Below are 16426 nucleotides of genomic sequence, written 5' to 3'. Positions count from 1 at the left end.
GCCAGAATACACATGCAGGTTTACTTAATCCAAACATCCCATTTCAACTTGCAGCAACAAGACATCATGATGAAAATAGGAAAAAACTTTGAAATGATGAATGATTGAACGAGTCAAGTTTCAATGCAATACAAATTGTGACCACTAGAGCGCACCAGCAGCCTGACCTAAAGAGGACACCTAAGTAAAGGCAGAGAAACTGATGAAACATGAGTGAGTGTATCAGATAATTCAAATATATCATGACATGAGCTCTCTCAGCTGTGGACCAATTCGCTCAGTGATTTGTCAAGTCATCACTTTTGGAGCTAAACGGACAGGAAGAAAACGCAAGAGTAAGTAAACGTTTGAACACTATATTCTGGTCAGGGACGAGCTGATCATACAACAGTTTATGATTATAACAACAATAATGAACTCTCTTGTTGATCACCCTGAGGAGGACTTAAAAACATGGGCGCACCCCTTCCAAACCGTCAATCACACACATTCACACAAAGGAAGTGTGGGCGAGGTAAATCAATCAAAGGTTTAATGACTCCATATAACCACAAACACAAAAGGACACAAAAACGACGAGTACAGAACAGAGAACGTTGTGTCCTTACACCCAAGCACCGACCTGCTTTTCACCCCCCTGTGTTTACCAAATATTCCACCAAACGTTATCTTAACCACATCTTTTTCTTTCCTTTCTGTAATGAGATCAGGAAAATAGTGAGAGAAACTTGAATTATAAATACATATCTGTAACCCACTGTTTTGCCACTAAAAACAACATGTCATATTACGGCACCAACAAAAGATAAAAATACTAAAATTAAGAATAAACACATCAAGAATGAAGTCAAACATGTCAGTGATGTGAAAGATCGCTGATTCAGCAGCTGCTTGTGTGATGGAGCAATGTTTTCACTGGTAGAAAGGACACAGGAAGAGGACCTGAGGATAAACTTACATCTAATCAATGATGAAACAAGGAACCTAAGGACAACTTGTATCACTATAAAACAGCTTTATCTGGTTCTATATATTCTAAAGAGCAACACAAATTTAACTTCCCGAGGAATCCGAATATCAGCCTGTAATATAAGTCTGGCCATTGATAATTGCTGTTGGAAGTTGGAATATAGTTTTGCTTTGTGTTTTCCAAAATCATGGACAGGTACCTGGTATGAGTGTCCCAGTGATGAAGCCAATGACGCATCGCAGTATGTTTGCACACTGTCTCTTGCAGGCATTCATCCTTCAGACAGGGCGCGACCAGTGAAGCGATTTCAAAAGATCAATTAGGAAAAAAATAATAATAATCATTTGGGAAAAAATTCCTCCATGAGAAGTTCGTTCCAACAACAAAAAAAGTCCGGTCAAACTTGTGTGGTGTCCTGAGAGCAGCTTGGACGCTTATCTCGATGTCCCAGGACGTTACAGGTGATGTTCCCTCCCTCCTTTTCTCTCCTGTGCCCTTGTGCCCTAATGGAGGCTGACTACAAGACTACATGACTCTGGGTCTATCCTAAAGCTACAATAGTTTCAAATGACCTGTTCAAAAAGGAACTAAACAGTGACTGCATTCTGCTTCTAAAAAAACCCTCTGTGCTCCTCAAAAGTACATTTTGTTCATCTGTCAGATACAGTGTGGAGCCTACATACTGTACTGTAAATTAAACTTCCTATAGAATGGAATCCGACCCATCAGGGATTACATTACATTTCACATTTTGCTCCCAATGTCATCAATAAAATATATACAGTATATACAGACATTCACATACTGTACTTTGAGGAATTGTCGTTTAAAATGTTTATCTATATGGAAAAAAAGAAGCCAAATGGCTGCTGTAAATTATTTGTCTGGCTTATAGTCTGAACCTAGATGACTGCGATAGTGACTTTGAGTGGGGTTGGGGGGGGCAGCTGAATAAAGATGCAAAGCAAAGAAAATAGTAGTAAAACTTGTAAGATAAGAGAAGAGAAGAGAAGATAAACCTTATAAACCCCAGAGAATTTGTCTTGGGCTACAGTGCCACTCATCTCCGCACCCGGTACATACAATGACAGAACATTCACACTGAACAAAAAGTGCCACATCCGCAGTGTCTCCATTACATCTGACTGTCATTTACAAGTGACAGTGACTTCTCAGAGCTTGAGCTCAGCTGTAGTTCTTCATGTTTGCCAGCCTATCAAGCTGTTGACGACACGGCCTGCGCTCCGACCTCTGAGCTAACCACAGCGACCACACTGCCACGGCTGCCATTTCTCTCTGATACTTGTCTACGCTGCTATTCTTAGCTGCTGGCCATTACCAAGGGCATGCCACCAACATGCTCAATCTGTGCTTCCTGGGCACGGCTCATATGAAATCACGTGGCAGAAGGGCTGCAGTTTCTTGTTGCTTAGGCACAGAGATCTTCTCTATTGCCAATTAACAATGTGAAGGAAAAAAAACTCTTTTTCTGTTAATTACTAATGTACTGCCATTTAAGGACACTGATGGCCTTGGTGCTGATGGAAGAACAGGAGACAGCCACAAGGGTGTTAAGTGGATGTTTTTTTGCTCAGGTTTCATTCAAAGAGTCTCATTACACGGTCCATGACGCTCACGCCACAGTTACCTGTATTTCAGCTGTTGGATCCTGAAAGCCTAATATTAACTCTGCATTGTATATTGATGTTCTGCCCCCTTTTATTCTTAAACAAAACACAGTCCTTAAACACTGACTGACATTTTTTTCTCTATATTCATTTCTGATGGGAAGACTCTCCATTCATCAATGTGCACATCTGATATCAGCCCACAAGATGGAGCCATCAGACTTAAGTGTTCATGGATAAAGTCACAGAATCATTCAGGCAGTGGAAATGCTTTACAAGCCGGAGACAAACTTTCCCTCCTTTTAATAACTTTAAAATCAACACAAACTGCAATGAAGCACAGTCCCTATTGTGATAGATAGTGTCCACAGGAGGCTCTGGACTGTCCCGGTGTTAACGCTGTCACATGTGACCCCCCCACACTCACCTTTGTCCTGCGGCTGTGTGCTGGCGATGATCCATTTCACCAAACAGCATTTCATCAGCGCTTTACGTGAAAACCGCGGCTTCTGCCACTTCCCAGAATCCTTCGCTCTGCCCGGAGCAGGGTCAACGCCATTGGCATCTCCCAGCAGGCTGCCATCCATCACCTTACCGTCCACCTGGACACACAATCACAACCGCTGATGAGAAGGGGGACAGTAACGCGTTGGTTCTGTTTGGTCAGTCACAGGATTTAGAGGGTCACGAAAGGTCACCGTTATAGCAGATTGTTTTATAGGTTTTAGCTTTATGTGACATTCTGTGTTATCATTGGATAAAACAAAATAAAGCTGAAATATTAAAAACACACTGTGGACCATTCCAAAACTGTGTTACATACAGGCTCCTAATGATAAGCTGTAACATTTTGAAGGAAAAAAACGTTCTATCTGGCTACATGTAATCAAAGTACAACTGTAAAAACAAGAATTATTATTTTTTTTTTTATTATAGTCTGTTTATTTAGATTTATACTTCTTACCCAATTAAAGTTTTTGGAAGTCATTGTGTACAAGATTGCTCTATTTACTATTTAATGAGAGTTGAATGTAACAAATGAGTTTCTCCATTGTGAGATCAATAAAGGCTATCTTATCTTATCTTATCTTATAATTTGCAGATTAATCTACCAGAACCAGAGCCCAGCAGAGTTACGAGTCAGGTCTGAGGAGAGAGAAGCCCATTCAGTAAAGACGTTTACACGAATAAAAACATCTGTAATTTTATGAAAGCCTGTGTTTTATTCCACTTATTGGAAATCAATGTTTCACAGCATGGCTTTAAATTAAGTACATTCAGTTAATATTGATAGTTAGAAGCACGAATGCTACGATGAGCACAGGGGTTTTTGCATTATTCAGGAAATAGCTCCTGGTGCATTTATAGATATTTAACCCCTTAACCCCCACCTGAACCAAGCACATTTTCTCTAATTTGGCTTTTCCCAAATCTAAAAGCTTCTTGAAACAAAGCGTCAAATAGCGTCAAAGACGAGGATGAAAATGCAAAGTGACTAAAAGCAACAAAAAGAGCCGGAACAATAATACAATAAAAAAGCGTCAAAAGCTTGACTAAAAAGTGATGAAAAAGCAACAAAGAAGCAACAAAATCATGCCAGAAAAGCAAAAATAACACAACAAAAAGTGTCAAAAAATGAAAAAGCAAAAAAAACAACCTGAAAAAGCAACAAAAAAACCTATGAAAAAACTACAAAAACCTTAAAAAATGTGCGAAAAACATAACAACAAAAATGCTACAATCAGTAGAAGTACAATTATGCAGTACCACAACATGTGTATCTCTACTCAGGATTAAAATGAAAGACAACTGATTGACAGTGGCATTTTTATGTACTCGTAATCATTGCTTAAGAAGACAGCAGTAAAAACACGTCCCCAGAGACGCACGTTTATGTGAAGAAAACAGTGAGTCAGGGTTTAAGACGTTAGCATGTTACCGGTTATCAAGAAAACAGCATCGCATACTTAAGTAGCCGATGTCCAATTTCTATGTATTTATGAAGATTTTCCTCAACATCTGCACCTCTGAGAGTACTTCTGGTGTGCATTGCTTCTATTCTTTCACAGCATGCTACCGGTTAGCATCTAGCTTCAACAGCTGAGCTCTGACCTCTCCAAGAGAAATCCCCGAACCAGACTCCAAACATCTAGCCTTGGATACAACATGTGACAGAGGTCAAAGCTGAGCTGTTACTGTAGTATTTCCTCAGTGTTCTTAGATGTGAGCCACATATTTATCGTGTTGAAGCAATTGACAGTTGCTAACCGGTAGCATGCTAACGTCTTGACTGACTCAGACTGAGACTCTGTTGACAAACTGTATAAAAAACCCAGAAAAAGGTTTACCCTTTGATGTGTTAATTTAGTCTAAGGGGTGAAGCAGATCTTTAGTAAGTCCTGCTGTAGCTCGACAGACAGAGCTGCTACATCTGCCACATTTGCTGGTTATATCACAGCAAATGTGGCAGACACAGCTCTCTGGGGCCGTGTTTTTACTATATTAGTTAATGTTATCTTCATGAGCAATAATTACGAGTACATAAAAATGCCACTGTCAATCAGTTGTCTTTCATTTTTATCCTGAGTAGAGATATTGTTGTATGTATACATGTATACATGTTGTAGTACTGCATAATTCTACTTCGGTATTCAAAATGGCATGATCTCATTGGAAACACATGTATAGGCATGGAGAAGCTTTTAGATTTGGGTAAAGCTGAGTTGGAGAAAAAGTGCTCAGATCAAAGTGGGGGTAAGAGGTTAATAAATATGACATAATAATACTTTGGCACATTTTCATCTTCTACAAGTTCAGAGCTATATTTGTCCCGTGGCATTTGCTCATTCATATTTATTTTTCAATGTGCGACTTCGCTGTCCAGATTGGTTAACAACTGTCTGTGAGCAGATCTATCGGGATGGGATTTGGAGAGAGAGAATGTCTGGTTACATTTTCTAACAGTTCAGTGAGCCACCTCCCTATTGGCCCCAGCAGCGGCAAACACATCCATATACATGTGAGGAGCGAGTGGGAGGCCAGATGAAAGCGGGGCCTGGAACAAACAGCAGCCCTGTCTAATCTGCAGCAGGAGAGGAGCAGAGGATGACAGAGGAGGGGAACGCCAAATTGGGGGGAGGGTTTAAACGGGTATTTGATCCCATAGGAGTCGGACCAGGCAAATCCTCCGGTTTAAGGGAAATGCCTGTGCGCCGAGAAGAAATGGAAGTCAATTAGCATAATGAAAAGCTGGGACTAAACGAGAAGAAGAAGAAGAAGAAGAAGAAAGGAGAGGACGTTCAGAAGACGCAGAGACTCAAGGACATGGTGGTCCTACACATCAGTGAAGGCTGTTCAGTAAACAAACTTCAGGACAAGAGAACACTTATGGCAAGGTGCTACTGAAAATGTAACTTCAAAATGTTGAATCTAGTGTACAATTTAATCTTTTAAAGTTACAACATGTGCTTATGAGCGTGTACATTGCCACTATATAGAAAAACTCTATTGCTGTACAGTATGAGGTACAATCTATCCCAAAAATGTTCTTAAAGGAATTGGCTACGTGCACAATATGGCGGCCACTAACTTCCGGTCACGGGGTGTGGGGGAGGGGACTTCCTGTTGCTTCCCGTCCTGCTAATCAACCTGAATTGTTGTCATCGGAGTAAGATAGCTAGCCAGCGAAAATGAGTATGTTCGGAGTTCAAAATCAGAGAACGTCCTTTCAGTGGGTTGGAGGATCGTCTTTACATTGTTGTGTCCCTAAATGTACATGTTCGTCGCGGTATAATTCTAGTTTGAGTTTCCACTGCTTTCCTGCTGATGTTGCAGCGCGTCAGCTATGGCTAGCTCGAATCCGGAGAGCTAGCTTTACTCCGAGCAGGGACACAAGAGTTTGCAGCCGGCATTTTTTACCATAAGATATTATTGTTACAGCATGGGGTAAGAGGCAATCAGAGAACAGACAGTGTAAACAAAAGCCTCTCCTCCTCTCCTCGATGGGGCCAAACGGGAGTGAAGTTAAGCGACCAAGTTCTTCCACATTTTCCCTATTTAAATACGGTCACGTGAATAGTTACACCATCCAAGTATAAGTTACACAAAATATAAACATGTCGATTTTCTAAGCGGATAAAAAGGGGAACTATATTGTAAGGCGTATAGTAATACCTTAGGAGCACTTTCAACTTTACTGTGCAGATATCGAAGTGCTTCTGGTGTTATTACGCCTTACAATATAGTTCCCCATTTTATCCGCTTAGAAAATCAACATGTTTTAATTTGTGTAACTACACTTGGATGGTGTAACTATTAATGTGAGCGTATTTAAATAGGGAAAATGTGGAAGAGCTTGGTCGCCTCTAATTTCACTCCCGTTTGGCCCCAGAGAAGAGAAGAGGAGAGGCTAAATGCTAACAACATCTGTGCTCTGTTTACGTGACTGAGTGCACGGGTGAAGACCAGACAGGTATGCATCAACTCGTCTAACCTAAGGTAAGAACATATCTCATATGGAAAAACGGTGTCTTGTTCCTTTAAGTCAAAGATTAGAAGCTTTGAAAGCTGTAACACAAACAGATGGAGACAGGAACTCAGAGCTTAATTTTTTAATGAGTAGTAACTGGAACGTTGATCTGAACTGGCCTGAGGAAACAGGCGACTATTTTACTCCACACTCACTGTGTTATCTCAAATATTTTTGCATATTCTCCAAATCTTTATTTTCTTACCCCCAGAAAACAAGAGTAAACAACAGAGGGGTTCAAATTAAGCCCTGCAGACAGAGAAAACACCAAGGCATTTTGTGCTACATTCTTTTGCATCATGGTCCACTGGGCACATACGTAGCACATGGCCTGTAACGAGTTTGTTTATCGTCTGTTCCTCCTTAACGCTTCAGTTGACTTCGCCATTTGCAGCACTTCTCTCTTGTAAATGCACACAGCCTGTCACCACACACTATACGCTACAGGCCAGAGCGCTAAGAGCAAGCAGAGCGAAGATGCTGTACACATATATGCTCTGCTATCAATTATTAACATCGGTCGTCGTTGTTGCGTCCATGAATATAGGTTTACATGAAGCAGAAGGACTGTCCTCATTACACAGTGTGAGTGGAGATCAGATTAAGAGACTGGCACCAGACTGCACAGTGGCCCTACATACTTCAACAGGAACTATTTTGAGTGTCTGTGATGAGTGACAGTGTCAACATACACAACATGAATGACAATGTCTGTGAGGTTTAAAAAAAATGAATAAGGCTGATTTGTAGTTTCCCACAGATGATCAGTGTAATGCGAAATTACATGACTGAAAGATGTCATTAACCTCTCATGAACCGAGCACATTTTCTCCAGTTTGGCTTTACCTAAATCTAAACACAAGAAAGTGGCAAAAGTCTGACAAAGCGTGCCGGAAAAACAATAATAAAAATGAGATGTATGATGGAAACACAACAAAATAGCAATGAAAAAAAAAAAGCAACAATAACACAACAAAAAAAATCAACAAGAAATCAACAAGAAAGCCATGAAAGAGCGACAAAAAAGTGACCAAAACACGACAAAAAAACACAATAAAAAAGTTACGATCAGTTTTGTAGGTCTTCGCTTTCAAATGAGGCGTTGCACTGGCTGTAAGCTAAAGTCGAGAAGCTTTTAGATTTGGGTAAAGCCGAACTGGAGAAAATGCACTCAGTTAAAGGAACTATACAGAGTTTAAAAATGTTCAAACTAAATATTTTCATCCCCCTACATGTTCCAGCCATGTCCTAATGTGTAGAATGAGCTCAGACCTGTTCACCACAACTGCCTCTAAAATCCTGCACTGACACTCCGGTCCGAAGTGCCGTCATGCACAAGCTTGATATAGAAGCTGCAGTTACGCATGAGACCTGAGGTGGTAGTAGTGAGCATTAAATGACCAACTTGCATCTAGTCTCTTTAAAGCAGGGGGTAAGAGGTTAAGAACAAATCTTTCAAAGATTTGATAAAAGAGGAATGAATGAAACAACAAACACTTCATTCAATAAACACTGTTCCAGTATTATATTGACATTTAGTATATTTAGGAGATAATACAGTAGGTTTTTCATATTAGGGATGGGAACCTCCGGGTACCTCACTATTCAATAAGGTATGTGATACATGGCTTGCGACAATGATAGTCTCACGATACGCCGATACTGCGATAATCGATATATTGCACAAAAATAACCGACGATACATCACGATTGTTTTCAAAAAACATGCTACTTTTAACCTTTATTTGGAACATACAACATATTATTCAGCATTTACATTTCGTTTAATGTGCTTTGTACCCCTTTTTCTGTGTGTATAAACGATTCCTGACTTAAACACTAAAAATGGGTCTATAGATCTGTCAGTGACTTAATTTACATTTAAACAAACAAGAAACCATTACAAAAACTATTATTATAAGTAATATACTTGTGTGACAGTGCTGCCTCATTAATATGCATGACGTCACTCATTAATATGCACAAAAGTATGTATTGCATCATCCCGCAAATTATTGCGATATATCGGAAAATCAATATATTGTCACACTCCTATTTGGTGTTATACAATAATTACAACAATTATAGTTTTATCATTGATATTATTAATAAAACAGACTTGTGGATATGAAGATCGCTAAACTGTAAATGGATTCACTTCATACAGAGCTTTTCCACCTACATTGGGCTCAAAGTTCCTTCATATCAAGGGACCATTACATAGGTCATAACATACAGTAGTTATGGCTGAAACTTTGTGCATGTTCATGGATGCGAATGGGTGACCATGTAGAGAAGTAAATACCTCCGCACATGCAGAAGGAGAACAGGAGCCCAGACCTCAAAACAATCTCTATAAATACCCCAAAAAACGAACATCTGTCACCCTTCAACATCCGCCCACACGCACCACGGCAGCGCTGTCGTACACATTCACAAATCATGTGTACGACAGACCGCTCGCTCTCAGTGCAATTAAACACAGCACTAGCTACACCTCTCGCCTGTAGGAAGGACTGCACCAATCACACCTTAGCAACCGTTACTAGGTTCCTATGGTCTCCCAGATTTGGTGCTATGGTATATGTAAATAGGTGATTTCTTTAACGGGCATCACGAGAGCGAGGAAGCTTCCACACGCAGGAGAAGCACAAAGTAAACACTGTCGGGTTTATCAGCGAGCACAGGCACAGCGATTATGTGGCTGTAATTAATAGAACAAGCTCATCATCATTCCATCAAAATTAACTATTGTTTTCTCTCAGTCCTACACGGGCATCTTCCACAGTTGCAAAAGTTTTACCACTAAAGTCGTTGAGTCGTTTTTTGCTTTTCAATTTTGGATTCACTGTGCACATTTTGGAAACTAAACCAAAATAGGAAACTTCAGAACAGGTTTTATGGAACACACGATAAGACGCCATAGATACAGGATATTTAGTTTGCGAATGATATTGTTCTTCCTAAATGATTGGAGTCTTTCGTTCTTAACCTCTCACCACCCGCCTTCACCGAGCTGCTTCCAGTTTTACCCAATTCCAGTGGTGGAAAGTAAATGGTCTCAACTTATATAGTGCTTTTCCACCTACATTAGGCACTCAAAGCGCTTTACAGCAAGGATCCACTCACCCATTCATACTCTCATTCAGACACCAATGCACGCAGACACTGGGAGCAATGTGGGTTAAGTGTCTTGCTCAAGGACACAACGACAGTGTGCACTTCCAGGAGGTGGGATTCGAAAAGTGTGAGGTACTAGGGGACGTCCACTTTTGTCACGATCTGATGCGTATCACGATACTCAGGGGCCGATCTGATACGTATTGCGATGCAGTAAGTAATTATGATTTGTAATATGTTTACCTTAAAATAATAAAAAAAGAAAATTCTCATGTGTCCAGATTTTAGTTAATGCCATTAGACATTAATTGAAGTGTTAAGATCAAAAAGTACATTAACACAAAATGTAACAAAGTGCTGTTACTGGAAAATAAAGGATTGCAGGAAAAAAATGTCTTCGAACACAAGTATTGAAAGTATCGCGATACTTGAAAAAGAATCGATATTCATACACCAGTGTACGCAGACACTGGAGGCAAGTTGGGTGAAGTGTCTTGCCCAAGGACACAACGACAGGGGAGCTGGGTTTCGAACCCATGACCTCGCCCCAAAGTACATGTAAGGACATGTACTTTTTTTTTTTACTTCACTACATTTTAGAGTCTTTATATGTAATTTCTGGTCGACAACATTTTTAAAAGTATTTTATTTTCAAAGTGACCTCTCTACGATTAGCTGGTTTAGTCCCAGTTTAGATTTGGTTTGTGGTTTACTCCAGACTTTGTTTAGATCTGGCTTAGACCTGGTTAAGATCTGGTTTAGATCTGGTTTAGATCTGGTTTAGACCTGGTTAAGATCTGGTTTAGATCTGGTTTAGATCTGGTTAAGATCTGGTTTAGATCTGGCTTAGACCTGGTTAAGAACTGGTTTAGATCTGGTTAAGATCTGGTTTAGATCTGGTTAAGATCTGGTTTAGATCTGGTTTAGACCTGGTTAAGATCTGGTTTAGATCTGGCTTAGACCTAGTTAAGAACTGGTTTAGATCTGGTTAAGATCTGGTTTAGATCTGGTTAAGATCTGGTTTAGACCTGGTTTAGACCTGGTTTAGACCTGGTTAAGATCTGGTTTAGATCTGGTTAAGATCTGGTTTAGATCTGGTTTAGACCTGGTTAAGATCTGGTTTAGACCTGGTTTAGACCTGGTTTAGATCTGAGTTAGACCTGAGTTAGTGCTTTGCTCGATCAGACCTGGTTTGAATAAAAAAAATAAAAAAATCCTGCACATTAAACTCTACATTAAAAACAACTATTTACTCATAACAAACATTTTACAATGCACTGTTTTATACTTTTACTTAAAAAATGTATCAGATACTTTTTTACATAAGTAAGAATATTGAGAACTTCTTCCACCACTGCCCAATTCTAGAAGCTTCTCGACTGGAGCTTACATCCTTTAGGCCAGAGTAATGCCTCATTCGAAAGCTAAGACCTACATAACATACATACATACATTGTGTTATCACCGCGTTTTTATCACATTTTGTGTGTTTTTGTCTCTTTTTCATCGCTTTTTTTGTTTATTTTTAATGCTTTTTTGTCGTATTTTCTTCAGCTCTTCATCGCATGTTTGTCACTTTTTTGTCGCGTTTACGTCACAATTTTCGTCGCTCTTATGTGGCTTTTATGTTGCTTTTCCATCACTTTAAAGTTGTGTTATTGTTACTTTTTGTCGCTGTTTTGCCACTTTTTTGTCCCTTTGTTGTTGCATTTTCATCCACGTTTTCGTCTCTTAGGTAAAGCCGAACTGGAGAAAATGTGCCCGGTTAAGACGGGGGTTCAGAGGTTAACTTTGATACAATAAAGACCCCAATTTTTTCATTTTGCCTCTCATCCAGGAAGCTCCATCATTTCTGTTCAGTAACCGGACGTATAACCCACCTCCCTCAGGTCAATGATCTGAACACAGTCCAGATCATTACTTTCTGAAAACCTCAACTACAAGTTAAACAGATTGATTTTCCAGTAGAATATGCTCTTGTTTGGTCAATGTGTGAACCAGCTTCATTTCGCTGCTGGGAGCTACTGTCTCCTGGGAATCAATTACTTGGAACAGTTTTTCCTCCACTAACTGCACAAATAACTCCAAGGACTCCTCACCAAGGGGTCACAGGAGACGGGCATAACATCAATAACCATTCAGTAGATGACTCAAAATGATAGTTACGTAATAAATGTTAAGCTATCTAAATGTCATGAGCTTATGCGCATTGATATGATTCTAAAAAGGCGCAGAAAAATGTTATTCCAGTCATAAATAGAGACAGTCTCCATCTTCATTCCTTCCAATCTCCCTCCCAGTCAATCATTCATTTGGAAATCCTTCAGTCTCTCTTTTAAGGCAGCTACCCGGCTTCCCTACAGGTAAAAAAAAAACTGCAGAGAATTCAACATATGGGGAAAGCAGCCGAACAGCAGCTTGAGATATGAGTACATCCAGTAAGACATGACGAAAGAGCAAGTCAAACCAGTCATTGTGGACTTCCTCGATCGAGCAGCTGGTCTGTTTGTCAGCTTCTGTGTGACATGACATTAATAAACAAAAGCTCGAGTTTGAAACAAAAGAACACGCATGAAAACAGACTCAGAACAGATGCCGCTTCTCCTTAAGAGTGCCTCAAAGGAGCGGCGTTGATGTTGAGCAATCTTGTTGTATGCAGCATGTATGAAATAATCCTTCTATTTGCCTTTATATAACAATGAAGCTATATATAAGTCATAAACCGGCTCCTGAGAGGAATAAGCAAGTGCACTGAGAGTCCAGAGCAGATACTATTTGTGTCCGAGTCGCCGGAGCCCTGGGTATTCGCCGTCAGTCCGAATCAGTGTCTCGGAGGGAGGACGGCACTAACATATGGGCGGCACGCTGGGCTCCGTTTGTGTGTGCGAGAGGAACACGGTGAGACAATGAGAACTGCATTGATGTGTGAGCCTTCATGTGGAGAAAGAATTAATCCTCTGAGGAAGGCTTTGAGCAATCGAGGAGCTGTGTTTCAATTATCGGCCCCTCACACACTTTGTCCATGTCAAACACCGGGCCGTATCCAGCAACGGATGCCATTTCTGCTCAAGGAGGAGACCGGACAGATGATGAAGACGCCGCACATGAACACCACAGTGCTTATTGATCAGGGATTGGTATTTTACAGCATCGCCGCGCCTTCAGCTTTCCTTCAGCGGGTCGATGTCGCCGTCCAGAGATTCCACTAACCTACACACCGCCGTGACACACGACATGCAAAAATGGCACTCGCAGAACTAATAAAGGTTTGATGATTGCATTGAAATATGACTTTGTGTGAGACTAAATTTTCATACATGCTATTGTGTCAGATGTATTTGTCAGTAGTCAGCAGGCCCTCAACTTTAGGAGTTGTTTTACTGCTGTTTTGTCTAAATATGTTATAAATGTTGCTTTGTGGACCTTGAAAAAATAGAAGCGGTGCACACCAGAAGTGCTCTCAGAGGTGCAGATGTTGAGGAGAATCTTCATAAATAAAAGAAAACAGCATCGCACACTCAAGTAGCCGATGTGATAAAGTTTCGGCATGAGCCTTCATCAGATCATTCTTTTTTTCATCTTTGAACCACAGTGTGAGATACTTTGTGGACCTAACGTGGTGGAGGGGTTTGAGAACCCGAATGATCCTGGGAGCTCTGTTGTCGAGGTCTTCGTGCCCCTGGTAGGATCTCCCTTGGCAAACAGACCCTAAGTGACGGGTCAGACAAAGAGAAGCTGCTTATGGGAGACCAACAGGCCCAATTAGAATCGTGAGGCCGTCCTTCTGTGGACCCACCACCTGCAGGAGGAGCCACAAGGGGCTGGTGCAATGTCATGTGGATGGATGGATGGATGGATGGATGGATGGATGGATGGATGGACATTACCTTTTAACAAAATGGTGGATTTCGATAAAATTGTTGCTGTCTTTATCTTATTTTAAATTTCATCTTATCGTCTTAAGCTTTTATTGTTTATTATTTGTCTAAGTTAAGTGTTGTGTGCTTCATGTTGCACGATTGAACCGAAAAAACATCCTATAGTTGTGAACCTGTTCACTAACAATGGCCAATAAAACGATTCTGATTTTGACAACGTTGATCTAAAAGATTCCAAACTCTAAATGTGTTAGTTAAATTTAAACTTGGTTACATCATTTGATCCTTTACAGGGTCCTCCAAGGACGGGCTGCCCCCTCTGTGGCTGAAAGTTGGATCAAAGACTGAGTGGTGCCAACCCAGTTCACCCAGATACAGTTACCAGGGCTGTTCAATTATTCACTGGATCTAAATCTACCAATCAGTCCACCTATTGAACAGGTGGCTCCCTCAGACACTAGATCAGGTGCGGCATAATGGCCCTTTGGCCGAGGAGCGTGTCGTCTCTGTGTCTGCTCCAGACCCGATGAACTGTAGAGCCGCGCACTGCTTTGAGACGATGCTGCTCAGTGGAAAATGTGGCACGGCCAGATTGAGCAGTAGAAGTCAGTGCCTTATGCTGAAGATTTGGACCACTGTGCCATTGTGTTTTGCAATTTAAAAGTAAAGTTGAAAAACAAAACATTGACTGCATATTGCATTGCACATGAAACAAGCCAGTGCTGCTTTCACTCTCTGATCACTAAAAGGTCCAGGATGACGGAACAGCTTGAAAACGCCATTGATCATCCATCCATTTACCTAAAAAAGCTTCAAGTGAGTCAGACACAGAAATATGGGGCTCCCTGAGGCTCGCAGCATGATTCAATTCACACACCTGCGAGTCAATACCCACAGACAGAGCTGAATGGAAATGTTACTGCACTGCTGTTTCAAAGATCTGTTCCCAATTAGATGTAAGCAAATTCTTCAACGGATTATACAGACACAAATGTATGTCTAATCTTTAGAAACAAATCCCTACAATAAAAGTCTCCCTCTAAAAGAAAAGAAATAGGGTATCAATCTTAAATGCACATACAGCTGCACTCTAGATTTCAACACAAGAATATACATATTAAATGGGGTCAGCAGGCCTTCATTTGCCTGTCACAAGCGGGTCACAAAATCTGCCAATAACTCGAGGCTTTCAGTTGATCCAGCGGCAGATCATTGTGACACAAAAGAACTGAACTCCAGATGTGCTAGAGCGTTGATCGACTGCTTCACTGATGCACAACATCACTGAGCATTTGCTACAGCCACGAAGAGCACATCGGAGCTGTCATGTCCAAGATGTACAGCTTAGAGGTCACCCGATACATTCACTTCTGCAGTTTACCTTTGCACAAAATACACCACTGAAGTACAAAGTAGATTTTTAATTGCATCAGTATCAGCATAAGGTGTGTTTTCTGGTCAATAAACTTTAGACTCAATTGTGTTTTTGTTTTTTTGGTGGAGAACCATTTTAATTAGGCTTTTAGACTCATCATTAGCTTTAATGACAATGCATCCTCGTCAGACTTTGACTATTTTTTTTTTCTTTTTAAATGCAATAAAAAGTAACCTCAACAATCTCAATGTACCAGACCCGCGTGCGCAGAAAAGGTCAATAAACAAAGCGAGTCGTACAGTCATAAGGCGACAGAGGCACTTGTTAGAAGACATATCTCGCACTGCTGCGCTCAGACTATTACATAAGTTCATTCCCGAAGTCAGGAGCCACAGAGCGCAAATCTTCTCCAGATTCAATCAGTACCTACTCTGGCCGCAAAAGTAAAACAAAAAAACAAAAAAAACAAAGAGAGAGCAACAAAAAAAAAGACGCACGTTCGTTTCAACGGCACCAGTCGCGTGCGCTTACCTGCATGTTTGTGGTGCCGCAGCGGTGGAGATGGAGCGTGATGTGTCTCTGCGCGGACGCGACCTCCTCCTAGACGCGAGATGCGAAGGAATGCGCGCACACGGACTCTCATCCACTGATCCCGACTGTGCAGAGAGGGGGAGAGGGAGAGAGGGAGAGAGAGAGAGAGAGAGAGGGAGAGAGGGAGAGAGAGGAGGGTAAAACAAGTGGCAACCCCCTTCTGCTATCCAACCTAGAACACGGTCACATTTAGCCTGTTGAAAAGCCCCACTCCCAATCAGAGACTACATGCTCAGAGGGAGCCATTAGCTTATATACAGTAGGAGCTCGTCAGCACTTTTCAATTCAAAATCAATAACGCAATCTAACCAACAAAAGGTATGGTCGTTTTCTTTG

General features: G+C 40.9%; 1 protein-coding gene across 1 annotated transcript in view; it reads right to left on the bottom strand.

Annotated features, from left to right (window-relative positions):
• The window catches only part of kcnip3b (Kv channel interacting protein 3b, calsenilin), a 29095-nt gene extending 12934 nt beyond the window's left edge, over positions 1–16161 (bottom strand). The window contains exons 1-2 of the mRNA XM_079554419.1: positions 16031–16161; positions 3026–3200 (exon numbers count right to left, since the gene is read on the bottom strand). Of these exons, the coding sequence (XP_079410545.1) occupies positions 3026–3200; positions 16031–16036 (181 nt within the window). The 5' untranslated portion in view covers positions 16037–16161. The remainder of the gene's footprint in view (positions 1–3025; positions 3201–16030) is intronic.
• Between the last annotated feature and the right edge of the window lie 265 nt (positions 16162–16426).

Source organism: Gobius niger (assembly GCF_951799975.1).
Source record: "Gobius niger genome assembly, chromosome: 1".
Classification (NCBI taxonomy): domain Eukaryota; kingdom Metazoa; phylum Chordata; class Actinopteri; order Gobiiformes; family Gobiidae; genus Gobius; species Gobius niger.
Note: the sequence above shows the minus strand (reverse complement) of the source record. Positions and strands in the feature narration are given on the sequence as shown.